This window comes from Nipponia nippon, unplaced genomic scaffold, assembly GCF_047370975.1.
Source record: "Nipponia nippon isolate SJK-2023a ecotype South Korea unplaced genomic scaffold, ASM4737097v1 scaffold_25, whole genome shotgun sequence".
Lineage (NCBI taxonomy): Eukaryota > Metazoa > Chordata > Aves > Pelecaniformes > Threskiornithidae > Nipponia > Nipponia nippon.
In genome coordinates this window covers 5,118,909-5,146,903 of record NW_028262342.1, presented here as the reverse complement: position 1 = coordinate 5,146,903, position 27,995 = coordinate 5,118,909, and the positions used below count along the sequence as shown (strand labels likewise).

The following is a 27,995-nucleotide window of genomic DNA, read 5'->3' as shown; positions in this document are numbered from 1 at the left end:
TTCCCTCTAGGTGTGATGCTGAGGTATGGAACCATGTAACTGGATTTCTAAGCTCTTAACATTTGGTTTGTCAAGGTAATACTGTATTACATAGCTCATTTTTGGCAGCTGGTAATATCAATACAGTGTGAAGCATAGCACATAACATGCTGTTTCTATTACCAGCTGGCATCCTATGTTCTTTTACTGTAGAGCACAGACACAGAGGTTTTGTGATTGCTAAGTCATTTGGTGCAGTAGCTGGTTACTTTGCTTTGTGGGTAGCTTGTTGGTTAAATAAATAAATAAAATTTGTTGGCTTGGGTTTAAATACTGATTTGGCTCACCTTTCAACATAAATGTTTTATTTGTGGTATGCGATGGTGTTAAACTTACATTGCTGATAGCACAAAGCATACTCGGTCTGCCTTCTGTCCTTAGCATTTAATCACCAAGATGTTTTTCATGGTTCAGGTCAGGAAAAGGCAAGATTTGGTCATTTTGTGCTGGTTCAGATGCTGTAAAATTAATGGCGTTGCAACCACTTTATAGCAGCTTGGGCTCATCTCCTTGGAAAGACAGACGGCAGGGATGAGGGCTGGGAGTTCCTGGTATCTAAAGCTACTTTTAATGCCAACTCTCTGTCAAAATGAAGCCATGAATGACTCCCACCTCCTGAAAATATAAACTGCTGAGACTTTCCAGTTCTTAAAGGCTTCAGGACCTTTAAAAGCCTAGCTCGCTCTTGCTACTGACTTAACTCTATGTAGGACTGTCCTTTGTTTTTTCTCAGACTTGGGGAGTTTGGAAGCTGAAAACTTGATATGATTTGATTTTTGCTGCTTGCAATGGTTGTCAGAAAAGTGACCACGTCTGCCTTAGTAGGGAAACAAATTTCTCTGCAGTGTGGTCATCAAGCAGAGCACGTGATTGCCCCCGTCACTGGGGGTGCTGAAGGATTTAGCACAGCCCTGGTCCGTCCTGATACCATGTGAAATGCCCCAAAATATTAAACTGTCTCTAAATGGACACCTGGTTCAACACTTGCACTGTGACTCCCATTACCCTCTGGAGAGAGAAAACTCTGCTGTGTAATTGGGCAGCAATATCTGTCATACAGCTCTGGGAGCTGAAGACAGGAGCTTCTATAATTTTAAGGTAATTATAAGCCAGATGTGTCAGTCAGTCTCCCCTTTTCCTCCCCCTTTTCCCTCATTCAGATTTGTTTTTTCCATTTAATTAAAACCTCTGCTGCTTAATATTAGAGAGCATGTCTGGATGCATAAATAAATATGCTAAACACATGGCAAATGCCCCAGAGCGGTGCCTGTTAGGGACATTGCTAGGCAGAACAAGCAGTTTTGATTTTAATGGAAAATCCATGTGAAGCTGTAAAAATTGGCAAGCGGAATAACGAGAGCTGACAGTGTTGCATTAAAGAACTAAAGTTTAAAGTATCGGTGCTTAAAAACACTGCCTTGGACATAAATTTGGGGGGCTGAGCTGCTGTCCCTGGAGGCGCCGTGTCCAAGCTGTGACTGACTCAGCCCAGCTTGCCTCAGAGCATCGCTCCCTTCGTCCTCCACGCTGCTCCTGGTGTCTCTGCTGTTTGGGGACAGCCCTGCCTGCCCAAGCACCCCGAGCCTCCCAAAACCATGCCCAGAAGCCGATGTGCCCCCCAAACCCTGCGGAGGCAAGCCAGCCTGCGCCGGTGGGGCTGGACCGGCCTCCTCTCCCTGGCAGGCTCTGGAAGGTGATCCTGAAATGCCTTGCAGGCTGGTGAAGGGTACCAAGGGATTTCTGTTGGATAAAAATAAATCCAATCCTGGGGTGTTATTACAGCTGATAACTCTATTCCAGTTTACTTTTTTCCTGTGTCTTTTCATTTGACCCATGTGTGTGGGAACAGTCTGCTTAAGTAGAGGCAACTGCCAGAGGAAAAATTGAAGCTACAGGCATCTCCAAGATAGCAAATTACTTGTTTATCATCCTTATGTTCTCCCTGTTGGTTTCCTTGTATGGCCAGGGATGTTTAAAGACTTTGGTAGCTGTGAAATGCTTCAATTTCCTTCCCCACTCCCTCATCTCCTTTTGCTGTTATCATCATTAGCATTTAAAAACCAGACACAGCCAGAACATTTACAACCTTAAAATCAATAATAAAAAAAACAAAATTACATTTCGAGGCTGGAAACAAATGGCTTTTTCTTGTCCTCTACTGACAGGCTGCTGTGGGGAAAATATATGTCTGTTAGCTCTGGTGTGGACAGACAGACAGGCTGGTTAACAGCTGCCTGGCAGGCAGCGGGGACAGGAGAATTCACCCGGGTCAGAAGTCCCACCAAGGCAGCAGTGACACCGCGGCCAGGCTGGGAAAGGTGCTTTCTTTAGGTTTTGTATTTTGCTTTATACAGTGGAGGGCTGATCTGTGCAAGGGGATTTTCAGGCCCTACAGCCTATAAAGGTGAGATGTTTCGCGTTATTTTTAATAAACGCCTCGCTAGGACATTTGCACTGGTCACACGGATAACTCCCAGGCTCCAGTCCAAGCATGGCTGCGTGGGGACAGGTTTGCATGGGGCCGGGCTGGCAGCGCTGGCCCCGCAGGCGGCTCACGGCGGGGCCGCTGCTTCGGGCATCAGCACCGACAGCCGCTTCAGCCCAGTCACCTTCCCCATCCGCAGTGGGAATTGGGGTTGCAAGAGTGTCCCTGGGCACAGGGATGCTGGGGTGGGAGGGCAACTGCTGCTCTCACCCCCCTCTCTCCCCTTCGGGGCAGACAAAGGAGAGCGCAGGATTTAAGATATGCTTAACTGAAAATCTCAATACGGGGGGGAAGTGAACAAGCACCTTTCCGTGACCTCAGATCTGCTTGTCTACGTTCCCCTTCTTGCCTGATGGAAACACTGCAGTTACCCAAACCCATTGCCTTCCAGGTAAGGGAGGCATCAATCAGGATTATGAAAGGAGAGGAGCAGCTGTTTCAGGACAATGTGTTAGAAGATGATGAATCATAGGGAAAACGTCTGCAGTGATCTGTACTCTCCCTGCTAAAGCAAAGTTCAAGGCTTCATGATGAAGGGTTGTTCTTGCCTGTTTGGTAGTCAGGCCCAGGTTATGCCCAAATTCAGGGAAACTTCTCTGGGATTGTGCAGCTGCTGCGGTGGGACCAGCACCGAGGTCAGCCTATATCATTCAGTTAAAACACTGGCTATTTCTTACCTGCCATGACATTATTACCCTGAAAGCTCTTGAACCGTCCATCTAAGGGACTTTAAGGCGCTGAGAGACAAGTTCGTGGCCACTAGAAGTACTGCTACTAGATGTGCTGCTTTTTTTTAAGCTGTTTGAGCAACTTCTTTCCTTTTCTTGCTGCCCTTTTGCATATGTGGAGAATAGGACAAAATAAGCCCAATTAAAGCACGTTATTGTAGTTTCACTAGTAGTTTAGCTCGACATGCTTAACAGATCAGAAGTGCCAGAGGAATTACTACCTTCAGCTTGCATGAAATGTGGGTCTTTTTATTTTTTTTATCCCTGCCATCTTAGTGTGTGAAAATCTCCTAGGAAACATAGCCCTGACGGTCTGCCTCCTCCCTGTGCTGCAGTTCTTGCAAACCAAGCAGAAAGCTGTGCTCTAAATGTGCTGTCTGGTTCTCCTAATTAAATTGCTGTGGGCAGAAGATCCTTGTAGTGTTGATGGAGTTGTTACGCTGGGATGATGGGTTTGTTTGGCAGTTTCTTGCTGTAGCTTTTGATTCTTGGGCATCTGCGGTTCATTACTGTGCGCTGATGATCCCTGCTGTCGCAGGAATTGCCAGGGTGGAGGTCCCAGAGGAAGGAGGAGAACCCGTGGAGGCTGGAGAGCACCACAGCTCTGCCTGCTGAAGGAGATGCTGCCCGAGATCTGTCCTGACCGTGACCCAGGGGAGCGGATTTCCCTGGTGTCAACTGGGAGGTGCAGCTTCAGCCCTTTGGACACCAGCAGTGGGTTTATGAGAGGTGGCGCCCCGCCAGGGAGTCATAGAATCATTAAGGTCGGAAAAGACCCGTAAGATCATCAAGTCCAACAGTTAACCTATCGCTGCCAAGTCCGCCACTAAACCATGTCCTTAAGCACCATGTCTACCAGCCTTTTAAATACCTCCAGGGATGGAGACTCAACCCCTTCCCTGGGCAGCCTGGGCCAGTGCCTGACTGCCCTTTCGGTGAAGTTTTTCCTAATATCCAAGCTAAACCTGCCCTGGTGCAGCCTGAGTCCTTCCCCTGCCCGCCAGCCCGCTCTGCCTGAGGCTGCGGCACTGCCATCGCCACTGCCAGGTCCTGTTTGGAAACAGGCACCAGCTCTAAGGGCTTGCACAAGTGCAATGAGCCCTTCCCTTGCAGCTTCATTAGCACCCACCCACCACCTCTTTGTTCTCTGGTTAGGACAAGAGTAGTTAATCCTCAAACCGCTCTCGTCTCAGTTCTCTGGCAGGCAGAGCAGCAGGACGGGAGCCTTTGGGAAGGCAGTTAATGCTGTTTAATCCTCTCCCGATGTGGGGTGTCTGAGGAGAAGGTGATAAAGTACAGCGGCTGCACATAATGTACTGCCTGCCTGGGAGATGGATGGCTGGGGTCAGATCAGGCAGCCCAGACCCGTCACTGGCAGCAGCAGCGCTGAGGCAAAAGGGCCGGTGCAGGGACCCGTGCTGTCGGCCGGGGCAGGCTCTGCGGGACGTATTCTGCACCCAGCAGCAGCTGCAGCACGGTGCAGAGCTGTGTTGTCCCTGTTGCTCTGCCCTGCGTAAGTTTGAAGACCCCATGGACGCCATTCCCCAGCACCTGGGATGTTGAATGGACACTTGCGGTGAGAACTTAGGATTGTGCACGCTCACGTTAGCGTTAGAGGGGGTGTGTTTGTCATCTCGCTCGGGTGTGGGCTCCAGTGTGCAGGGGATTGCTCAACTCAATGGGAAATCAAGTTTAAACCTCCCAAAGATCCACTGATAAACATCTGAATATTCTTCTGCATCTCAATTTTTATTTTTTTTTTAACCTGAAGTTCAACCTCAGATTCCTTTTGGGCTCTTGTGAAGAACTGGCAGAAACTGGTATTTTTGGTCTACAAAGTAGGAAGATTGCCCATCTATTTTTGATGATCTCCTTGTAGACCAGGACTCCTCTGGGGAGACAGCAGTTGTGACTAAGAATGGTTGGTTGCTTTGATGGTAAAGCTAACAATCTAGAGCTCTTGTAACAGCAACTTGTTTCACTTCATACTGGTTGTCCAATAAGGCATTCAAGCAGCGTGGAATAGAAATGATTCTGCCCCCTCCTCAGAAATGGATTTTAAGTATCTGACTTCGTGCCTTTAAGTGCCTGATAATGGCGAACGAAGGTAGAAGTGTGGCAGGAGTATCACTCTCGCTTTTCAGGCAGATCATCGATGGAAGGGGTTATTTTAGTCGAAGGTTGGATCAGTCTGTGGCAGTCTGGTTTGTGTGCCTCCGAAGAACACCGTTTAAGACTACCAGACAATTGCTTTGTCTCTGACTCTTCCCTGCATGTGCAGTGCTAATTGCCAAGGCATCTCTTAAGCTATTTTCATATGCATTTGCACAACAGATTTGAAAGGCCATGAGGATGTACTTAGCACTGCTGCAAATGGGAAATGTTGCCCTGTGTCTCTGAATAATGACATTTTGGAACCTGCCAAATGCATAGCTTTATCACTTACAATTCAGATGATCTGTGGACCAGTATTTTTGGCTGGAATGGATTATCACTTCATCATGCAAGCAAATCATCAGTCTGTAGTGAGAGCCTGCTGGTAGGGAAACCACAGACTGAAATCAATGGATTTCTTCATCGGCCTTTACATTATCTCCCTGTCTCACTGAGCTGCTGTTGTCTAGAAAATGAACCAAATTAACATGCAGGTCAAGCATCAAGGGGTGATTTTTTTCTTTAGGGTTTCTGTATGGGCATGAGAATATGGATATTGCCATAGCAGTAACAAAATAATTACATCTGTTCTGCATCCCGTCTTCAGGGGAGCTCACACACGGCGTTGGCCGCAGAAGCGGGTGAGCCCGGGGAATCACAGCGCGTGCTTAGGGTGGGAGGGATGGGTAGATGCTTGGGGGTTGTTGTGCCTTGTTTTTTTGAGGTTTTATGGGGTTTTGTTTGGCAAAACAGAAAAATGAGAGATGGCGTGCTCTCATCATAGTCCTGTTGTTTCCAAATTCGATGGGAATTTGTGTACGCGGTTCTGCCACGGGCCTTTCAAAGCCCTGTATTTGCTTGTGTTTAGTAGCTAGCCTGTGCCTGGTTATGTCTAAGCTTTTGTCTTACTCTTGAGCACCAAAGGGAGATCGCCATTGAGTCTGGCAGGCGTTTGGGGCTGGCGTGTCCTGGGACTATAACCCAAAGAGCTGTTGGCTCTCCGTGCAGATCATTCGTATCAATTCAGGGCATCAAATCCCACCCTGCGGCTTAACAAAGCCTCGTGCCTGTCACACCGAGGTGAGAGCAAGCACAGCCTCAGTGAGGGGGGTGGATTTACAGCTAACTGTTGGATTAAAATGAAATGTGAAAACCACGGCTAAACCCCTTGTGTTTAGCCAAGCGAGGCACAGAGGCTTGAGCCTGCCCCTGATGCCTCATGGGTCCAGGGTCTCTCGGATTGTTAGCTTCGATGGTGAGACTTAAAAATAATTAAATTAATGTCTAAGTCCTCAAAAGCTAATTGGGAAAGGATTATCCTACAAGGAAACCAGAGATGCAGAGGAAAAGGGACAGCTAACTGGTGTGACCTGGGCTTGCTGCTGCAGCAGGTGATGAGCCAGATGCTCTTTTCCCTCCTGGTGATTTGTGTGTAAGAGAACCCCCTGCTCGGCCCAGCAGCCAGGCTGGGGTCTTAACGAACCCGAGATTCAACTAACAACCTCTTGGGAAACTTGGCCTTGAGCCACCTTGCTGGACACCTCAGCCACCCCTGGCTGGAGAGCAGAGCAGCCCTGACAGTGCAGCGGTTTTGAGGGCAATTATAATGCTGGGTGACTTCTGCAGCAGCAATTGGCATCTGGCTTAACACGTCTTGATCTTACAAGCGTTCATTTAGTGTGGGAGCAGTCCCTCTGCCTTTAACGGGAGCAAGTGCAGCCTTTTGCTCCGCTCAAGGATAATTCTCCTATTCCTGAACACATCGCTGCAGGGAGCCACCGTGCTCTTCTCATCTGCCCCACTTGAAAGACCACGTTCAGGATAGAAGAGCACGAGGTATTGCTTGGGAAGTTACAAAGGTCCCCAGAGCCCTGGGCAACCCCATTCAACTAATATCCCAACTTCTGACAACCAATATCCACTGTCCTGCCCCAAAACTAATTAATTTTATACATGAGTGAATTTAACACCATCATTTAGCTCTGTGTGCTAGCAGGGACTTTGAAGTACAAACTGATTATGCAGGGAACAAGCTGGGAGCTGGTTAATAAGTTCCAACAAAGTGTGTACTGCTGGGAGGCCGTGTGAGATTAAATGCAGAATTTTATTGTTGTTTTGTCTTGGACCTCAGCTTGGAGACAAGTGAAGCAGCAGCAGAGTCTGTCACCAGAGAGAGAAATGCAATGAGAGTGTTGGGAAATGTTTAAAAAGTGTTAATGATGGGGACCTGACTGCCTCCTCTGAAAACCTCATTCTTCACCTCATTTGCTTGGTTTTGCTTCACTTCAGGCAGGCTGGTTGTTAATGGAGGAAATCAAAGTGAATCAGCTCAACAATTCCGCTTTTGTGGGGCGGACTGGAGTAAGGCATGAGATGGCTTAGACCCGAGCTGGTCAGCCGAGTCCAGAAGAGGTCTCGGCCGGTCCTGCACCAGCCCTTCCTGGGGCAGGAGCCTGGGTAGCTCCTGATTTCATCCCTCGAGGTTCTTCCCGGTCTGCTGGGGTCTCTGGAGACTCCGTGTTCATGGTGAAGGGCTGAGGCGCTAATGAGCTCCTCTGTGGAGCAAGGCGAAAGCAAGAACAGTCAATAAGTATTTGCTGGGGCACAGCCACACTGGGAACTGTTTGTAACCTTCTTGGCCAAGCAGCAGCAATGACCACTCCAGCCTGGGAAATTTAAGATAAGCTCAAGCATCCAACCTGAAACACAGTAAAACAGCACAACCTTTCTGACATCCTAGGTAACTGCCTTTTTTTGCTTTTCAAATGCACAGTATGATCGAAGGAAAGAAAGGGACAGAAAAAAGGGAGTAGAATTGCTATGGGGAAAGACTGTTTTAAGTAGTTGTTCCCACGTGGTCCCCAACGATTGCTTGTTTCCTGAAAAGCTCAGTGCTGCATAGTGGATGCAAACTTAAATCAAAGCTTGTTAAATTGTGAGCACCATTTTTGGATGTTCTTAAATCCTGATGCTGTGATTACCTCTGCCTTCTCTCTGGATGACCCCTCCATAGCTGTTTTCTTTTTTTGATAGCCTGGAAATAGGTAAGGAGTTACGTAATTGGATTTAAATGGCTCTCCACTACCTATTATTCACTTGATGGCACTTCTGAGGGAAACCAGACTGGTAAGTATGCACTGAACTTCAGCACAAATTCCAAGAGAAGAGGTCTGCCAACGGGAAGCCGAGTCCCAGTCATATTCTCCAGGGATTGTCTTGGTTTGGCCAGTGAAGGAGAGGTAATGGCAGTTACGGTATTTTGAAGCTGTTTGTGGCTATGGAAAATCTGCCTTTCACCAAAAGTCAAAACACAGCTGCAAAAAAGTTTGTAAAATCAAAAGACTAACCAGAAGAAAGCTTCAGCAAAGACTTTAAATGAACCATTTCTGAGACTCTGCAGGCTTTATTTTTCTCCTGATTTCTTATTTTACTAATGGAGAATGACCTCAGAAGGGGTTCAGCTGCAATTCACGTAGAAAGAGAAAGATGCGAGTTGTGAATTAGATCGCCTGCCTGATGCAGACTGATTTTCTCAAAAGCGGTGCTCTCCCCTCCGTCCCGGCACTGTCAGATACTGGGGCTGCGTTTCGTGCAGAAGTGCCACTGAACTATGCTGGCCCAATCAGGCCATATTTCTACCCACGATCATGGTCTTAAAAAGAAGAAAGAAAGAAAAAAAAGAGAAAGGAAAAGAAGAGAATTGCCAAGGCCATTGCAGTCGCCGTCTCTCCGCGCCCGGGCGCGCTCCCCCCGCGCTCCGGCAGGTGGCGCCGTGGTGCCGGCTGCCGGCGGGGCGCGGCGGGGCCGGGGGGGTCCGGGCGGGGGTGAGGGCCGGGGTCTGTCATTGCCCCACGCAGACGGCGGACACGCTGGCAGTGAGGTTAAAAATAGGCCGAAGCTGGCTGGTCAGGCTGCTCCCGGGTAGGACAAAACCTCTCCAGCTCCTCTGCTGCCCCGGGGGCCTCTCTGGTTTCACCACAAGTGGCAGGGAATTACCCCTCGGTCTGCTGCTCCCCTTTCAGACGTGGCTGCAGGCAGACGCTGGAAATCGTTTTTGCAGTTTCTGAAAGCGCTGGGATGAGGGAGGGGGCTGCGGTGTAGCTTTCTCGCTTATGAGCACTGCAGCTCGGCAGGGACGCGTTCAGAGGGTGCGGGGGCTGCGGTTCAACTGGCCGCACCATTCAATCCCATCTGTTCCGGCTGTGGTTGCGCTCGGATGCGCTCCAAGACGCGTTGCCGTGGGGCTCTGATAGCCAGGGAGCTGGTACCGTCATGGCTGCGCTTGGACAGGGGTCAGGGATTGTCACTCTTGACAAGTACGGTTGCCAGCATGTGGCCATACCAGGTGTAAGCTGTTTTACTTATTTTTTTAAAGAGATGTATATTGCTTGAGTCACTTCACCGTCTTCAAGGGAAAGGATGACGACTTTTTCCTCTTTTGGGCTGTGTAAAGCTGTGTCGTGAGCAGATGTGGGCACTGTTTTTACCCAGTTCCCCTGGTACTGCTGCTGAAAATGTTTGCTCCTAGTCCATGGGTCAGTTATCACATCGCATGCCCACCAAAGTGTGTCTGATGCCACCAGGGTCAGGATTTCTGGATAAATAAGTCTCGCCAAGTGGCGTTGCTGCCATCGCTCTCCCAGTAGTTAATTCCTGGCCAAATCCCTTGTAAGTGAGACAGAGGTCTTTGCCCCGAGAACGGCTGCCATGACATTCTTTTGGTTACACATAAGCAGCTAAACATTTTGGAACTGGTTGGGAAATTTCACCAGTTTTAAAGAGAGATTTGGTTGAGATTGTTTTGTTTGTTTTCGCACATGTGAAATGTCTGGATTTTTTTCCTTGTGTCTGGCAGGAGAGTTGCAGTTAGAGAATATTCATATGCTGATCTTGCTGACTTTCCTCAAGCTGTTTTTATTCCTACTGCTACTCCATCCATATATTGCTTTTTTTATTTTTTTTTTCCCCTGTTCAGACTAAGACAAGAATAATCTCTTCCATGCTTCAAACTGGGAGGAGAACGGGTAGGGTTATTTTGTGGCTGACTGGGCACATGATATGCAGATGTTGTCCTGATGTGTGCAGTAAGCATGCCTACGCAATGCCAGGTTGATTTTTTTCTCTTTTCGCCTTCCTCTGAAGCTTCTGACGCAGCCCGTGGCTCGAGGAGGAATACAAGCAACGCTTCTTTCGAGTTTAATAGCGGCGTTTCTTACCCCTGCTGCGTGCCTCAGGAGTGACTCCAGGCTTGGCCCTGCATCTTGCAAAACCGATCTGGCATTCTGAGGAGAGCTGATGTTTTTGGCCAGTTGGAGCTTCTGATAAATGTTGGCACATCTGATTTATTGTCTGACTCGGTTCCCAAGGAGACCACATATGTAGCAGTCTGAGATAAGCGGCTTATAACCCAAAGGTGAATGCCTTAAAATATCAGCATCCCTTTCTCTGTTTCCATTGATAGTGAGCTCTTGCTTTTTCCCTGCTATCTTTATTTCCCCCTGTTGTCAGAGAATTAAATACTTAGTGTTGTGTTGAGGAACCTTTCTGTCTTTAGAATTGGCTGAAGTTATAAACTCAGTTGGATTTTCTGTTATCGGTAAATGCAAATTTGTTGAGCGTAATGCTGGTGTCTCTTATTCTATGGTTTCTGTGGCCTCTTGGCTATTGTGCCGAGACCCAGAGCTGGAAGACCCCCAGATCACTGTGGAACATACACACGTGTGCATTTGCTGTATGACCCCCGGCCCTGCTTATTTGTGTGCTTCAGCCTCCTTCTGCAGGGACCCGCCTTGGTTAAAGGCAGCACCCTCGGTCCTGCGCTGGCTGTGGGACTCTGCCAGCTGGAGGCGGCGTTTGATGTGTGGGGCACAATTTGTGATGGCGGTGATCTTACGATGATGCTTTTTCAGTGATAACTTCAGCAGGATGTCAAGCTGTGGGACCTCGGCAACAGGGACAGCGTCACCTCTGGTGTACCTCAGCGCCGTGAGAATCCTGAAGGGGCATCTGAGGGTACAGCTGGGTATATGCAGGGGCTGAGAAAGGGGTCTTTTGCGGGCAATGGGCTAGCAGCAAGTTACACCAGCAAAAAAAAAAAAAAAAAAGGCCGGTTTGAGCATGAAACACTTGTTATTTATCATGAAACAATTACTGGTTTGTGTTTAAAAATGGGAAGAGGAAGGAATCGGATTGTCTGTTTTACAAAGAAATTTGGAAGGTAGCAAGGGAGGCAGAAGTGCTCCTGTTTGGCTTAGAAACTATACAAAACCTATTAGCGGAGCTCTGGAAGCATAGGATAGCTATCCGGCAAGATACTGGGGTGTTCAAGCACTGTAGGAATATAGACAGTTGTCTCCTGAAGCCTTAGCTAAGGCAAAGGCATGCGTATGAGTTAGAGGGACCAGCAGTGTGCTCAGGCATAGCAATACCCATCTTTTGAGTGGCACAAACGTGCTTTCCTGCTCAGGTTGGCATGCCCAGACATCGCTTGCCACAAAGCCAGCCTCCCCACCTCTCCAGTGAGAGAAAGGGTGAGTCTTGTCAACTTTTTATACACCTTTTTCCCCTGAGCGCATTCCAACCGGTTCAGCACCTGGGGTCAATTTGCGAAGGTGTGCACAGACCTTGCAGGCTTGATGGATTCACCCGACTAAACCTGTACTTTATACTTCCCCTCCTACTGCTTTGTTACACCCCCTCAGAAGCCACATCTTGCAAACAGCAGCCTCCCTTGCAGGAGCAAAAGAAACAAGACTGTTCATGACGTTGGTCTGTGTCCTGACCAGCAACAGCCCAGCTGCGTGGTGTTGTGTGGCGGTCTGCAAAGGCGATGCCGCGCTGGCAGGGTGCCCGTGCTGTGAAATGCTGCATCCCGGGAAATATCCTGGGTTGGCTTTGCCTGTTGGTGGCCACCATGGCCCCACCGACTCTCCTCTGAGATGTAAAGCAGCGGCTCAGGCTGTGATCCCTCCGGGAGGGTGTTCCCCTTGGCCTTTCTAGCAGTGGCCAGGAGATGATGTCAAAACTCTGTGCAGTTCTTGGCTGAAGGGATGCTTCTCCTTAACTCTTATTAGGCAGAGTTTTGACTTGTAATCCGAGGTGAGAGTCCTGTGGCATCATGTGTGAGTTCCCAGCACTGTTCCCTTCTTGTAACCAAACCAGCAAAAGGAAAATGATGGCTTCCTGATTTTTCCCCGATCATACCATCAGCAGCGTCTATGAAATTAGCAACCCAGTGAAACAGTCACTTAGCCACAAACATGACTGCTGGTCTCGCCTCTCGCTGAGCAGGGAAGGCAAAGCTTAAGAAACAAGTCACTGGGTCTGTGCTATGGCATCAAAGCCTGTTTTGGTGTTGAGTTTCTGCTCTTCAAAGCACACGTTTCTCAGCCAAGATATACTTGGTTGATGCCTCTTATCCCTAAGTCATTTGCAATCCAAGGTTGTTTTCAAGGAGCAAATTGGACCAGCATGAGTGTTTGTGGGGGAGAGGTAAGTGACAAAGAGGGAACCAGTTCTTTTTCTAGCAGAGAAATTTTCAGACCATAATTAATGTCTTCTCCATGCATGTATGTGCATGCACACACCCAAACATAGCTGTCTTTGATCTCTGCAGGGAGGCTGGGGAGAATACAGACTATAAAATCAAACTTATTATTAGGGACAGACCATGGGGATAACTGTGCTGCTTTCCCTTGGGCTTTGGAAAATGGCAGGCTTGGATCCACCTGGCACCTCTTGCTAGCCATTATAGTGTATGATGAGATGTGACTGCTTTAAATACACTAGCAAGGCATTGGGAGGGGAAAGTAATGCTGCTTCTGTCGTCAGGCCTGGCAACGTACACTACAATTAATGCCAAAGCCATCAGCGCCCGCTTTTTGAACCCCCTGGCAGGAGCAAGAAGAGGCTCAAGTGATGCGGGAAGAGTGGCAGGTTGTTATCAAAGCGCCTGCCACTGTCCAAAGCGGCTTGTTATTAAGGCCTATGAATTTAGTGGTTGACTTACAGCAAGTGCTGCTCAATTTGCTGAGAATCTTCCATCAGAGTGGCACAGAGGTAAGGAGCAATTCCAGTTCATGCATCGCTGGTGTGTTTGTATCAAGTCAGAGCGAGGATCCAGTTAATAAGGTAAGAGGTTTCTTATAGCGGCCAGTGCCAGGTGCTTTTAAGCAGTTTTTTAATTTTTGATTTCCCATAAGGACTGGAATAAAATAATGGACATACTTTGCTGAATATACACTCATGAATGCTGCCTCCTGGTAGCGGGTGAGATGAAAAAATGTATTTATCTGAACTTTAAATTCTAAGCTGCAAAGAAAGTAATTTGGACTTTGGGTGAAATTTGAAGTAGAGTAAAATTCACTTTACAGAGTAAAATTCAGTGGGGTCCAATAAAAAGCAGAGCGACATTGTGGAAAGTCTTGTGATGGGCCTTTGCACAAGAGCCGATTGCTTAATTTTTTCCAAATATTTTAGGCGCTCATTAACATCCCAGTGGATGCTCGGGTGAATCTGCAGTAGCTTTCACAATCTTCTCTCAAATGTGACCCTGTGTTATTCCATCTGCATTTTTAACCAAATAATTATCTGTGTTGGCTTCATTGACCACCCTGTGAGGGAACTATTGCAGCTTTGGTATTCTGGTGGTCTAAAACCATCTACTTCTCTCTCTGTGTCCACTTACACAGTGATGAATCGAGAATAAGTGAATTGGTCAAAGCAAGGGGCTCTAAAGCGGTTTTAAAATTCTGTAATTGAAAGGGCCTGGATTTTCTGTCTAGCATAGTAGCCTAGCACATAGTTTTACTCAAATACATGGTTTTTGAAGGTGCATTCTTAGTCCTGTTTTGGGTATAGATCCTATCTATGCTGGTCTTTAAAAGTTTTTGGGTCTCTAGCTTCACACACTGTGTTTTTTAATTTAGGCCAAAGTCTGCTTGCAACACTCACAGCGAAGACTGGCACTCTTCACATCCAAAGCAGCTTGCTGCACGCTCTCTCGTAGCTCTGCCATTGCCAATGTCTGCTGAAAAAGCTTTCTGGGGATGTTCTATAAGCATAGCAGATTCATTCTTGTTGAATCTTTGCTAGTCTTGGAATTAAATATATACTTAAACTTCTTAAAATTAAGACAAATACATTTGTAATAAAAGAACAGCTAGTGGCAAAACCTCTAAAAGGCGTAGACAAAGGGCATGTGAGCTTCGTATTCCCAGTTTTCTCGGTGTCCTTTGGTCCCAAAACTGCTTTGCTTATCTGGGCAGTCTGTTGCTGGAGCATGGCATTGGCTCTGAGATGCAGTCAGATGATAGGGAGAGGCAAAATCAGATGAATTTTTTTTTAAATTTAATTCTTACTAGCTTGCTTTTGCGTATGGAACTGTCCGATGTGCCCAGTAGACACAGGACCAGCTTCTTTTTGGTTTTATGTTCCTATATAAGTTGAGAGTCCCAAAACACCTGTATTTCCAGCATTGTCTCCTCTGTTAGTGGAAATTTCCTATTCCAGAACAGGCCATATGCTAGAATGGGATGAACTAATAAGCTTCTGCCATAGCACAGCAGGGAAGAATCCTAGGGTGGCTGCAGTTACGTTGGAGCGATACTGGGTTATTTTTAATTAGCACTTTCCTTCAGGAAATAAGTGTAGTTGGAGAAATGGAAAAGATCAATCTTTTTATCAGTCTTGCTTTATAACTGCCTGCACAAATTTCTGCATACGTTGACATGCAGATGGCAGTGCCTGAGTGCTATGGTGCTAATTTCCCTTGTGTGGCATTACCCAGAGACATCAAGCTGTCAGCATTCGGATGACATAAGAAGTGAAGCACCAGAGATTTTGTTTGGCTTCTATTTGACCAGCTTTGTTCCCTGTTGTTTTTTTTTTTTTCTCCCCTCATTGCTGTCCAAAATGTGAGGCATGCTTTCTAATGAGAAATCGATAGAGTGCAGACTCACTTTGTTAAGCTTGTGTCATGCATGCAAGATGACAAGAGACACTGCAGACAGCAAAGCAGCTAAAATGTCCCCCTGGCTAATAGCTGCTTGGAAATGCTGATGCTTTTGCAGAGAGCAGCATAGTTGATATTTCCTGCTGAGAAGAGGGAATTTTGGGTGGTGCATCAACAACTTGGAGTTCATTTCACAGGAGATGTTCAAGGCAGGCATCCTGCTTTTCTCTCTTGTCATTCTTGTATACTGCATAAATTGAAGAGCACGCCTCTCGGTTCTATGAATGCTGTATCTATACAGGTTTGGAATAACCTGTTCTCTTTGTAGGCTGCTTACGGGTATTTGGCTAGAGGCTACATCCACTTTGTATGCTAGAGCAAGAGAAACACCTAATAACGCAACAGAAATCCAGAAACACTGGCATAGAGAAGGATCCTTGCTTTAAGTATGAGATGATTGAGTATGTGTGCTGGAAGAGCTGAATCTATTCATAGACTTGCAAATGCCTCTTGGAATAGGACGCAGTGATCCATAGCTGCAGGAACAGGCACAGCTCGGTTCTCTGTTGTAGCCTTGGAACTAAGGAGGCTCCTTTTCAGGCTTACAGAGTTTGGGCTTTACCTCTGATCTCTGATAGAGCCAGTGATGCCGTTCCCTTACCATCCCTGGGCTGCTTTGTTTACAGTGCGAGTTCTCCGAGCCTACAAGTCGCTATGCTCGTACAGTTTCTTGCACAATAGGCACCAGTGGCTGTTATGCTATGCTAGCCTGTAGACACTCCCTTAATCCAAATAATAGCACACAAAGGCTGTTTACTTGGGATACGCACTGTTCCTTGGGGTATGCTTTCAGAAACCACACAGACTGCAAATGTAATAAAATATGTAACAATGACCTCTCACGGCACAGTAATTGGGTGATTTATAATAAATGGCTACTTTACTTGACTTTAAAAAGCATGCCCACTCTTGCATGCCGGAGAGAAGAGCAGAAAATCAAAGATAGCTTAGTAATTTCTGTCTCTTATCATAGGACTCTCTCTCAGATTCAAGCCCTGGGACTCTGTCCTCAGAGAGGTGACCCATCTGTCAGCTGGCTTGAAGTGGATGAACTGCATTCCAGGCTGTGTAAGGAGAGAGTGTCTTTCAAGTTGAACCTCCCTCAATAATCAACATATTGGTTTGTACTGATAGAGATCACATACTGAATTTCATTACAGAATGATGCTTACCATGGTCCTTGCAGCATGCTGTCTACTTGGCAGCTGCTTTGCATCCTGGAGTTGGCTGCAGTTCAATGGTAAAAGAATTTTTAACTGTTTGTCATTGTAAAGCACTTTGGGATGAATGGTGTTACATAAATGTGAGGTTATGATTAGGCATTAATCTGTACTGGAATAATGAAGAATATTTAAATGTGCTTTTTCTAGTAAGTCTTATTTAATTTGAAGGGGAATCAATTTATCACTGTCTTGCTATGACTTTCTCTTACCCCTCCAGCTAGTATTGTGCACTGCAGATCATCCATTGCAGGAAAGAAAATGGTTGACCATCAATGGCAGCATGATTACACAGGTTCCTGTGACTTAAAAATCAAATCAAAGTTATTTATCCTCAGTGGCTTTTGGAATTCTACTTTCAAGTGTGTTCCTCCAAACAAGTCTGCGACCCTGACCCTACAAGTCTGTATTACACAATGTCTTATAGCTGCAGAGCTGCTGGGACCGGGCCTGGTACATTGTGTGACCGCTGAGCACCCCGTGGCAGATGCAATACCGTGGGCATTAACGCCAGCTGCACCATTTCGGCTGCGCTGTTAGCGCCAGGAGACTTGGGAAGTCTTGCGGAAACACTGACTTTGAGTCTAAATTTTAAGACCCTTTGCCTGGTGTTCAGTCCCTTCTGAATAAAACCAGATCCGATTAGAGACACTGAAGTTCTTTAATTACTTGCCTTGTGTACCTTTAATGAGTAGAAGAGAAAGGCCTTAGGACTCGGTTCTTGTTTTTCAGCTTTGTGCTCTGCTTTTGACTTCATTGGCTGCACAGCAAAGATCACGTAAAATTTCACTGTGAAATCCTTACCAAAGATGACAACAGCTACCCGGCTTCTTCTGCATCAGACTGACCATAGATCTATCGGGAAGCTGAATCCTGCTGATATATTCATTCTGGAAGTTATCTGTCTTAATATTCAGCATTATTATACCAAATGCCTTGCAATCATTGCTTTCCAAATGATTCAAAACAGATTCCAGGGTTGCGCTACAACATATGTATCTTGTATGTCAAAGAGTACAGAGAAAACAAAAAACCCATAGAGACCTGAGCTGTCTTATTTCAAACGAAGCTTTGGGTGGGGTGAAGTACTTGGGAGCGTTTCTAGAAATATTGATCTGGTTTTGTGCCAGCTGTTTAGTGTTAGACATATCTATCAACCTGGAAAGTATTTCCCTACACAGGGTCATCCTTGGAAACTTAACCCAAAACATTAGCGCCTTGTGAATAAGGAGCAGTGGCTCTACCATAAACTGCTGAGTCAGTTTTCTTTTTAATTTCAGATAGAAAGAATAGAAGTAGCCCTAGATATGATTAGTTTGTTTGGTAACATTCATGACAGCTGGGGCAATAGATGATGTTTGTTTACTTTGTATATAATACCTACAACTTCTTTATTGTCAAAAAAAAAAAAAAAAAAGGACTGAACTTACTTAAAAGCTGGCTCACTTTTTATTTCAAGCTGATGCCTGGTTGAGATGAACTAGCCTGAGTAATTAAAGTAATTAAACAGGCCTGAGTAATTAAAGTAGTTCATAGTAGAACTTCCAGTTCTATGTGTACAAACAGATAAGGAGCAAAAACAGAATTATTGACTTGATGTGAAGAAATTATAGTCCTCTGCTTCTCTGTGGGAGAACAGCGCTGACACAGAGTTGACTCGGAATTGTGAAGGTTATAAATGGCAAGTGTTGAACTTGCAACAAAGCAGAATTACATTACGGGAATTTTATTTGAACTATTGTGCTACTTATACAAAAACACTCAGATGTATTTTTAGCTCATGAATTCTGTTGGGAAAAACTTTGTGTGAGATGTCACCTTGCCAGCTTAACACTGTAGTCACAACATGATCAAATTCATGCAGCATAGAAAACTGGCAAAAAATGGGCTGTTGTGTTATAGAAGAGTTGACTGACTAAACACCTTTAAGACTGAGAAACTGTCAGGTTTGTTCAGCCTATAAAGGAGGTGATTTTTTTGGGGGGGTAACTAAAATAAAATCATAGTACTGAGAACCTAATTATTCAAGTAGCTTAATACAAGATGCTATTTCATTGTTTTGATTATCTGATATCATTACACATCCATATTTATTACAGCCCAGAAAACTATGTATTCCAAAACTTTTATTTAATGAGCAGACATAACACAGGAAGTCAAAACAAGACATACACACACATGTACATATATATACCAATATACATTTAAACAATGCAGAAGAGGTAGTACAGTTAATTAAATATATAACAGGCAGTAAAAATACTAAGACAATTCGGATCTGCCTTCATTGCACCTCTTCCAAGTATCACAAGAGGCTATAGAATGATTTATTCAGCACCAATCCAAATTTTAAAATGTACTCTGTTCTCTTATATGATTGTACCTTGAATTTTCTAAAGGTGATCCTTCAGGTGACTAGCTGAAGGGGACAGTATTTCGTTTATAAGTTAAATACTATGGCTGTAACAACTCGGATAATGAGCTCTGAATTCATTACTTCTCACAGGAACCAGATTGTCTGTACGCTTCAGGATGTAAGGTTAGGCATGAACACCAAATATTTAACCTGATTGATTTTTTTTCCTCTAAAAAGACCCAATCGGATGACTGAGTTCTCTTTTGGAGGGATGCCTATCCTATAAGGGGAAAAAAATAACACATAGAACTGGATGGATTTCATTGTCGACCTTAATAAAAACTCCAGTGTAGTACTGAAGTTATATTAGACATTAAATAACTTCAGTATTTAGGTTTTATCAGTGAAAAAAAAAAAATGAACTTGAGCTCGACAGAAACGTGATCCTAAAAGCACTGAAAGATGAAGATGGGAAGCCTCTGTAAGGTAGCTCCCCAGTCCACATTCAGGAGCGTGCTAGCATGCCTCAGATGCCCAGAGAACAAGCTGCGAAAAGCAGGAGAGCCAGATCATGGAGCCAAAGCTCCAGTACTTTAAACCACTTATTCAGCAACTCTGTATACTCAGAATAGAAGCTCTGGGCGATGGTGCGTATGACCACAAAAGCAGAGCTCTGTCAGAACTTCATCAGACTGACTATTTCGTAAGATTTTTAAGCTGTACATGCAGCAACTGAAAGACTTTGCTCTGTGAACACTGTTTTAGGAAAGAAGAAAAAATACATGTAAGAATGATTATCAACTGTTGAGACTTAAATATAAAAAACAGACCTCGACCTCAGTAAATGCACCTTCTGTCTGCATTTCCAATCTAGCCAAGGCGTGCCTCTAGTCAGAAGATACACACTAGGCAGATTCAAGAGTCTAAGGAAGGCTACAGTGAAAGAGGAAAAATCTTTTTTAGGATTGTTTTCCAGATTTCCTGGTTTCCTGTATTGTTTAAGCTCTGATGGGCCATCAGGAAAAAAAAAAAAAAATCCCAACCAAACAGCAACGCAACAAATCTAGGGAAGATACTGTAGTATATTACAGATAAATGTTATCTGATATACTCCTCCTCAGAGATGCAGGACATATCTTCATCTGTGCTTTCCTCCAAATCTGGCAAGTTGCCCCAGAGCAATACATTCACACCTGGTGGGAAGGAGGTAAGATGACAAAGGAAGAAGAAGAAAAAAAAAAGTATTTTTGGATTGTGACCTTATTAAGTTGCGCAACTGTCTATTTTCAGAGAAAATAACTACTCTAATCATTGCAAAACCTGGTAAGTCACGTTCATGATAAAAATATCTAGACTATTTCCTATTTTTCTTCTAAAGTGATCTTGTAAGTGTTGTTTACGGCATAGTTCAAAGAATAAGTCCCTGCCCACAGATGTATTTATATAGCTAATTCACGTAGCTATTGATAATCCCCTCATGGCTGATTTATTTTTAAATGCATTGATCTGAAACACAGGTGACACTGAAAGGTTTAGACAATCAGTTACTCCCATCTGCAAGGAGGAGAAATGATTTGTCAGATTGCTATGCGTTCCTGAGGACTCAAGGCAAATTATGCTAGACACTTGGCATCCAAACACCACCTCGCTGAAGAAACTAGCTAGCATGAGCTGTAACTTCAGCTTGAGCTAACGAGGTCTCAGTTATATAGGGTCAAAGTGACAACATGACTCACCCAAAAAGAGTGCCCGTTGGACAGCTGCCTAATAGCACAGTTAAGCTATACATACCGCTCTAAATAGCAGCTGGTGGCTGTGTTTATACTAGTTAGAATATTGCTTCAGAAAATCCTGACTTCTGTCCACAAAGGGGTAGGTTAAGTTCTCTGATGAAGATAAATTTTCATTTACAAAGTAGCTACAGCTCCTCCCCGCCAAGTAGTTTGCTAGATTAGCAATACAGTAACGCTTGCCTTAAGCCTCCATATGTTACGCTCCCTCCATATGCTTTAGCTATATTGAGATGCCTCATTAGAAGGAGGACTTAGAATTCAAGGGTTTAGGGAAGAGAAGGAAACATATGTGTTCCTTACCAGAAGGGTCTAGTCTGTTGATGCCAAAGACTGCTTGGCTATGAAACATCCAGAAGTGGCCGTTATTACAGGACAGCAGGCAAGGTTTGCAGGGAGAAATCACATGATAACCGACAATGTTACCACTAGAAAGACAAGTGAAATAATGAGCAACACAAATGCCTGATGAAAAGATAGATGTTGTTGGCTTTTCCAGCTCAAACTAATATTAAGTAGCCACGGTACCAGACCATTATGTAACGCTCCTATTTCGGTAAAGTTAAGGGAACATAGTTAAACAAGCTTCTTAAATATTTAGGGAACATCTGTCAGGAGTTACAGAATATCTAAGTTTTAGATCTTTGGCATAGAGAACAGTTAAGTAACCTAAATTGTGTAATCCAGATTAGTTTACATACCAACAAATGGTGGTGTGTTTTTATTTTTTTTTTTTTGGAAGGCCTGGGATTCCATTGGAATCAATGCAGTTCCTCACGCACATAAAATCCATCTGTACAGAAGCTCTGTGCACGGGAGAGGATCAGTAGTAGGAGCAATGAGACTGAGAATATTGAAGCCTTATCTACTCTCCTAGATTGAAACCTAGAACAACCATTTTCCTACTTTCTCAGTCATGCGCTCTGGTGAGATATTTCTGTTTCTCTACTCCTGTCTAAATAAAATACTGTATTCCTATCACAACTCCCCACTGTTTAAATCTGAACAAGGTAAAAATCTTGATTATGAAGCTGAAAGGATCGTCTCAAATAACTGTGAGCTATTTGAGAGTTGTTGTTTTTACTTTTAAATATCAGGCATTAATAAAGAGGATAAAAGAACTCCAAGAACTTTAGTGACAGCATGTTCCATCTGCTAGCAACAACTAGATCTGCCAAGAGGATGTTCTATTAATTAGAATATGAGTAACTACTTCTTACGGCGGCCTTATTCACACAATTATCTCAGTGTTGAAGCAGACATTTAATCAGGCAGGTGGCACGCAAGCTTTCCCATATACTCAGACTACTGACAAGGTTGTCACATTTCCACTTGGGACTTGCACAGAAATAGACTGGCAGCCATGCCCAGAAGTAGTGGGCTGAGTTTCTATCAAGCAGCATTAAATTTGAAATAGAGTATGCAATCTGTTCATTCATCCCTTAACTCTTGCACTGCGGTAGTCTACAATGAGAAGATTAAACAGTATTGTGGCGTGCTTGAGGAGGTGTTAGTGTCATTGAATGGCATTCTTACCACTTTAAACACGCAATGTTCTTCAGTTTGCATTTGCAGATCTCGGTAAAATAGCAGCTTCCGATGAAATCAACAGTACTAGATGGGAAGAAAGTAAAAATACATAAGTTTAGATGTGGCTATGATTACAATTGCAATGTTTTGATAATACAGGTCGGAAGTCACAATAAAGTGATGTTACCATTACAGTCTTGTATGGATTTTTTAAACTTTCCCAAGACCATGCAATGCCATTTTCCTATCAGCCACCAGCCATACTCATATGGAAACAGAAAGAGACCCATGTGACATTACATGAACGCATGCTAAGTCCTCTCAAATGAGGAGAAAGCACTGCTTCTCTTAGCACGTACCAACGCTTGCACGCTCGGGCCCTGCTGCGGGCTGCGTGGCACCACCAGTCAGAAATCTGCTTATAGACGTCACCCTGGTCCCTGGCAAATCTCAGCTAGGGCTACAGAATAATAGCTGAAAGGCTAGGACATTTAAAGCCAAATCTCTGATTTCTTATCTCCTTTTTAACCCATACTTACTTATTAACATGTTATTTTGCAATCTTATTTCTTTAGTATTCAAATATTGTTATGGGAAAGCAACACGCAGCCGACTTGGAGGAGAGTCGCTCTGGAACCAGTGCAAGATCAGGTTTGTTCTGTTTACAGCTCTTTATTTCAAATTCTAATCTGTGCTGGAGGAACTCCCCGTGGCTTCCCGAGCCTACGTCTTCCCCAGGAATAGATTAAATTAGACCTTTGATTTGCCAGGCAAGGGACAGCCTTGCTCTCGCCGTGGCTTCCCCAGGGCTGAAGGAGAACCGGGTGGAACTGGAAATGGGAGGAACGCGTTGCATCGTGCGCTTTGGGGCCGTTTTCTTGGTGACAGCAGCTTTTAAGGGTGATCTCTAGGGGGCCGGCCGGTGAGGGCCCTGCGGCCCTGGCAGGTCGCGGCGGGGGAGGCCGCGGCCCCGAGGCTGACAGGCTGCGACGCCCGGGCCGGCGGTGCGGGGCCTGGGGGCTGTCACCGTGCCCCGCCGGAGGCCCCCCGCGGCCTGTGGGGCCCAGCCGCTAACCCGAGGCCCGGCGCTTACCCCGAGGGCGGGATGTCGGTGGAGTAGAGGTCGATGTCGGTGTCCGCCAGCAGCACGGCCTTCATCCCCCGCGAGCTCAGCACCTGCTGGCAGAAGCGGCAGCACAGCACGGCCACGCACCGGTCCTCGAAGGTGCAGCTGCTGGCCGACATGGCGGGGGGCCACCGCCGGGCCGGGCCCCGCCGCCGCTCCGCGTCCCCTCCGGTCCCCTCCGCTGCCAACGGCCACGCTCCCACCTGTCAGTTTGAATTCCCGGCCTCAGTCTCCCATTGGGCGCGGTGGGACCCGCCCCCCCGATCTGATTAGTGGAGATGAGCGGCGGGGCCCACCCTCTCCCTGCCGGCCGTTGGAGGAGACGGGTGGCACAACCCCTACCGCTGGGTATTGGCGGAGGGACGCGCCCTGCCTTGCTCCCATTGGTTCAGCCGGCAGCCACTTAGCATGACTGGCCCCGCCCCTGAGCAGTCCGGGGGGCGGAGGTTACTGCTCTCCGCCGGGCCCCGCCCACCTCGTCCTGGCGGGGCGGTGCTATGGGTGCCAAGCGGTGGGAAGGGGGGTGGGCCCAGCCGAGGGAGATGGAGTCGTCTGGTTGGCCGAGCCGCCCGTCGCTCCTGCCCAGCGCTCTCCGCCCATTGGGCGCTCCGGGCGGCGGGGCGGGGCGGCGGCGGGTCGGTGAGGGGGACCGGGTGGCGGGCACCAGCGGCCGCAGGACGCCCGGCTGCGGGGAGGCGGCTCCGCAGCGCCCAGGTAATCGCCCCGCCCGGCCCCCTCCCCTCCTCCGCCAGCCCGCCGGGTGGGCCGCGGGCTGCCCCCGCCGGCCGGCCCCGCCGCCTCCCCTCAGCCTCCCCCCTCAGCCTCCCCTCAGCGCGGCCCTGAGGCGGGGCGCGGGGCCGCGTCCCTCAGCCCCGGCCCCCCCCCGGGGCCCCCCCCCGCTTCCTCTCCCCGCCGCCCTCATTGTTCTTCCCGGGCGGGATGCGGATCCGGCGGGTGCCCTGTTTATTTATTTCTTCCTCCCGTAGGCGCATCTTCTGCGGGGGCTGCCCGCCCGCGGGGGCTGCCGCCTCGCCCCCTCCCTCCCCCGGAAAAAGGGGGGAAAAATAATTATAATAATAATACTAATACAAAACAAAAAGACGGGAGAAAAGTTGTGTCCCGCCGTCCCCCTGCGGGCAGGTTCCCCTCTGCCTCGCACATGCCGGGCTGCGGGCCGGCTCTGACCCGTGCCCCGGCGAGGGGCCGCCGGAAAACCCAAAATAACCAGAAAAAAAAAACAAAACCAACTCACTTAACAAAAAAAAAACCAAACCCGGAGGTGCCGAAGGAAAAGCTGCGGCTGGAGCCGCCCGGCGGGGACGGGGCTGGGGTGCCGGGGAGCGCCTGGGCTCGTCCTCCGGCTCCCGCCGGCGGCGCGGCTGCGGGCTGGGCTGCGGGTTCCCGCCGCGGATGCTGCAGCCTGGCCGGGCTCTGGCTGCTCTTCCCCCGCATTGCCGCTCCCTCCCTCCCCTCCCTCCCTCCCTCCCTCCCTCCCCGGGGACCCCGCTTTCCAAATGAGCCCCTTCTCCCGCCTTGGGGCTGGCCGCCGTGTAGGCGTTTTCCCTTGGTTACCTGGCCGGTCTGCATTTCTAACCTCATGCTGCTGCTTAAAGGGCAATTTGCAATGTCAGGGCAGCTTTTCTTTCAATCACAAATTTTGGCTGCGCATCTTGTGACTGCTGGCTGCAAGCTGTAATTTTCTAAATACATATATATATATATATATTTTTTTTTTTTTGCATTTGCAGGCAAGCAAACCAAAGAAAACGGCTTCTTGTCCTCCGTTTCTGCACTCGTTTGGGATTTGATTTGCATCATCTCTGAGGACATTTTAAAAAAAAAAAAAAAAAGGCAAACCAAACCCACACAAAACATGTTGTGCGGAAGGACTTCCACTCCCTGGCTGTGCTATTAACGTTAGCAATCAGGAAGAGCCTTTGGGGGCTGCAGGATCTCGCTAGTCTGATGCTGCTGCTAAAGGTTTTGGTGCAGGGAGACAAAACTGCTGCCGCTTCCATCCACTGATCTCAACATCTGCATTTTGCTGCTGCTGTGCTCTGTCTCACACCCTCTCTCCATGGACTGATTTTTTTTTTTTTTTTTTTCCTTTTTGTGGGGGGGAGGACAAGCGGAAAATCAAGGCATTGCATTGAGAGGAGCAAAATTGCATTTATATCTTGTGTTCTGGTGGATCTGTTCCGAGGTTAATCTTTTTGGAAAAGAAAACATGACGTCGCCAGCAAAATTCAAAAAGGATAAGGAGATCATAGCTGAATATGACACTCAAGTTAAAGGTAGGAATGGTTTTATTTTCATCTCTTCTGCTATTGCAGTCCTCGCTTGCAATTGTAGGAGTTTGCAGTAGATGTTTGGGTGGGGAAGGGGGAAATCATTTGCAGATTGCCTGGAATTTGCAGGGCTTTTTCATAATACAATGCTGGATTGGATTTGCAATGCTTTTTCTCGTCCCCGTGGGGTAGGTTCCTACTATGGTATTGCCGTTTTAAGGTATCACGGGAAGGGCTTTTTTACGGAATATAACAAATCTTTTGAGTTCTGAGAGATCCATATTTTTCTGTCTGCTGTTCTAAAATATGGCTTTGCATTTGAAATATGAGAGCTGGTTAATTGCTTTTTAATCCTCCTCCTATCATGGGAATCTTTTAAAAATCTGTGTAGTGTCAGAAGAGCATATTTCGACTGGAAGTAACGGGGACCATGCTGAGGGTCCCTGTAAAGCTGTTTGTGCTAGAAAGTTCCATTATTCAGGATTTTGCTCTTGGTTAGTCCATAATATTGCTGCCTGGTTTTTCTTACTGTGCTCTTGAGTGTAACACCTTAAGGTTGCAGTGTGTGTGTATATGCACATACATATGCATACGTATGTGAATGAATAAAACTAATGCATCAGTGTTATTCCCATCATCATAAGGAAGGCAATAAAGAGTCAGAGGCATATTTGCAGTGATCGTGCAAGTCTTCTGCAGAATTCATTTGGCTGGGTTTCAGGCTATCATGTGCCCTAGGTTTAAAAAAAAAAAAAAAGGATGGTGAAATGTCTACTTAGCTTCTTATTTTTTGCAAAGTTTTCAAGATAATGCTTATTTAAAAAAAATAATTATGGCTTGTGTATGGCTTGATATATCGCTGTTAGGAAGTTATGAGATTCAGTGATTTATCTAATCGGTTAAAACTTGCTTGGTATGCTCATAGCATGCAGGAAAGATGGCCTTCGGGCAGGGTTGATTGAGTTAAATCAATGCGATTAAAAAAATGTGATTTAAATGTGAGTAGGAAACCTAGATTAAAACTGACAATTAAAATATTGTTCTGCAATTATGTACTTAGTTATTTTTCCTACTGGGGGGGCTGCTCACTGGTCACAAATCATTAAAAAATGTTGTCCTACAAGATGCATGTCCTGCACTGACCCTAGTGCTCTGTACCTAGAACTAGTTTTGACATTTATGCTAAAAATGCTTATCTGAGCAAATATAAAGCTGTGTAGGAGTTTATTTTGATTTTTTTTTTTTTTAAATTTTCAGGTTCTTAAAGTTAGAAATGGAGAAGAGAGTGTTTCTTTTTTACTAGTTTAGTTTCTATTCCTGTTTTCTAGCTGTCTTTGATGGAAATGGGAATTGAAGTCAGTGTAAAATTAGAGGCTTATATATTCTTTCATTATTTACCCCGTCAAAATGTGTGTGATAGATACAAGCTTGTAGTCACAATATTTGTGAATTGGATGCAATAATAAGAAACAAGGCTTTAGAATTAGTAAAGCGCATCTGCTCACCTCTCAGTTTTTTCATGCATTAGGAAAGAAATCTTTCCCTTCCTTTTCAAAAAAGAGACCGACAAGATGGGTAAAATTGAAATGAGCCTTCCCTGTGCGCAGAGACCGCTACTGCCAAAATTCAGTTCATCTCTTCAGGTGCTTATGCAGAGACTTGTCAAGTCAGCCCGTAAATGCGGTCCCAAAAGTGAATTGTTGTCATGGCATACAGATATTTTTGCTTTTTGCCTTATAAAATGTTCCTATCTTAAATGTGTGAGGTTAAGAAGAGCAGAACTGTGTAAATGGATGACGAGGAGCTGGGAGAAGGGGGTTTCCTTCCTGAATTAGTGGCGAGGGCAGCTATGGGTTTGTCTGGGGATATTCATCCCCCTCGCCCTTCAGCTTTTCCTGCGCAGGGGACTCCTCGGGGTGCACGCCTGCCGAGAGGAGGGATCGCAGGGAGGTTAAGGTTAGCTGTGGGACGCCGGGGAAGCCTTGTGTTGGATGCCTAGAAACAGCCCCAAAAGTGGCTAATGGAAGGTGCTAATCCATCTCCTGTTCCTCCCTTGAGAGGGAGGTGTGGATGGGCCAGACAGCTCAAAAATACACATGACGGTACGGTAGCAATCCTTTCCCCATCACCTCATTTGTTTCAAAGTACAGCGGGGAGCTTCCCTTCCCCACCTGGCTTCAACCCTTCATGGTCTGCTTTGACCACGGGGATCATTGTCTCTCTGCTTTGACCACAGGGATCGTTGTCTCTCTGCTTTTAGGTATCAA

The 27,995-nt window shown here is 46.3% G+C and overlaps 2 protein-coding genes and 1 long non-coding RNA gene across 4 annotated transcripts in view; 2 read left to right on the top strand and 1 right to left on the bottom strand.

The window, feature by feature from the left end:
• The first annotated feature begins 9 nt into the window (after positions 1-9).
• LOC148055266 (uncharacterized) lies at positions 10-18,137 on the top strand. Its single transcript, XR_015705684.1, has 4 exons — positions 10-75; positions 16,392-16,486; positions 16,579-16,658; positions 16,859-18,137. It is a non-coding gene; the product is annotated as an uncharacterized LOC148055266 (long non-coding RNA).
• Positions 18,138-18,367: 230 nt separating this feature from the next.
• Positions 18,368-23,737, bottom strand: RUMY1 (regulator of UNG2 and MKLN1 interacting yippee protein 1). Its single transcript, XM_087761829.1, has 4 exons — positions 23,408-23,737; positions 22,321-22,398; positions 21,088-21,212; positions 18,368-20,187 (listed from the first exon to the last, which is right to left on the bottom strand). The coding sequence occupies exons 1-4, from the start codon at positions 23,557-23,559 to the stop codon at positions 20,093-20,095; spliced, it is 450 nt and encodes a 149-aa protein (XP_087617955.1). The 5' UTR covers positions 23,560-23,737; the 3' UTR covers positions 18,368-20,092.
• A 346-nt stretch (positions 23,738-24,083) lies between these two features.
• The window catches only part of SRGAP2 (SLIT-ROBO Rho GTPase activating protein 2), a 112,889-nt gene continuing 108,977 nt past the window's right edge, over positions 24,084-27,995 (top strand). For both annotated transcript variants that reach the window (XM_087761828.1, XM_087761827.1), the window contains exons 1-2: positions 24,084-24,154; positions 25,189-25,734. In XM_087761828.1, the coding sequence (XP_087617954.1) occupies positions 25,668-25,734 (67 nt within the window). In that variant the 5' untranslated portion in view covers positions 24,084-24,154; positions 25,189-25,667. The remainder of the gene's footprint in view (positions 24,155-25,188; positions 25,735-27,995) is intronic.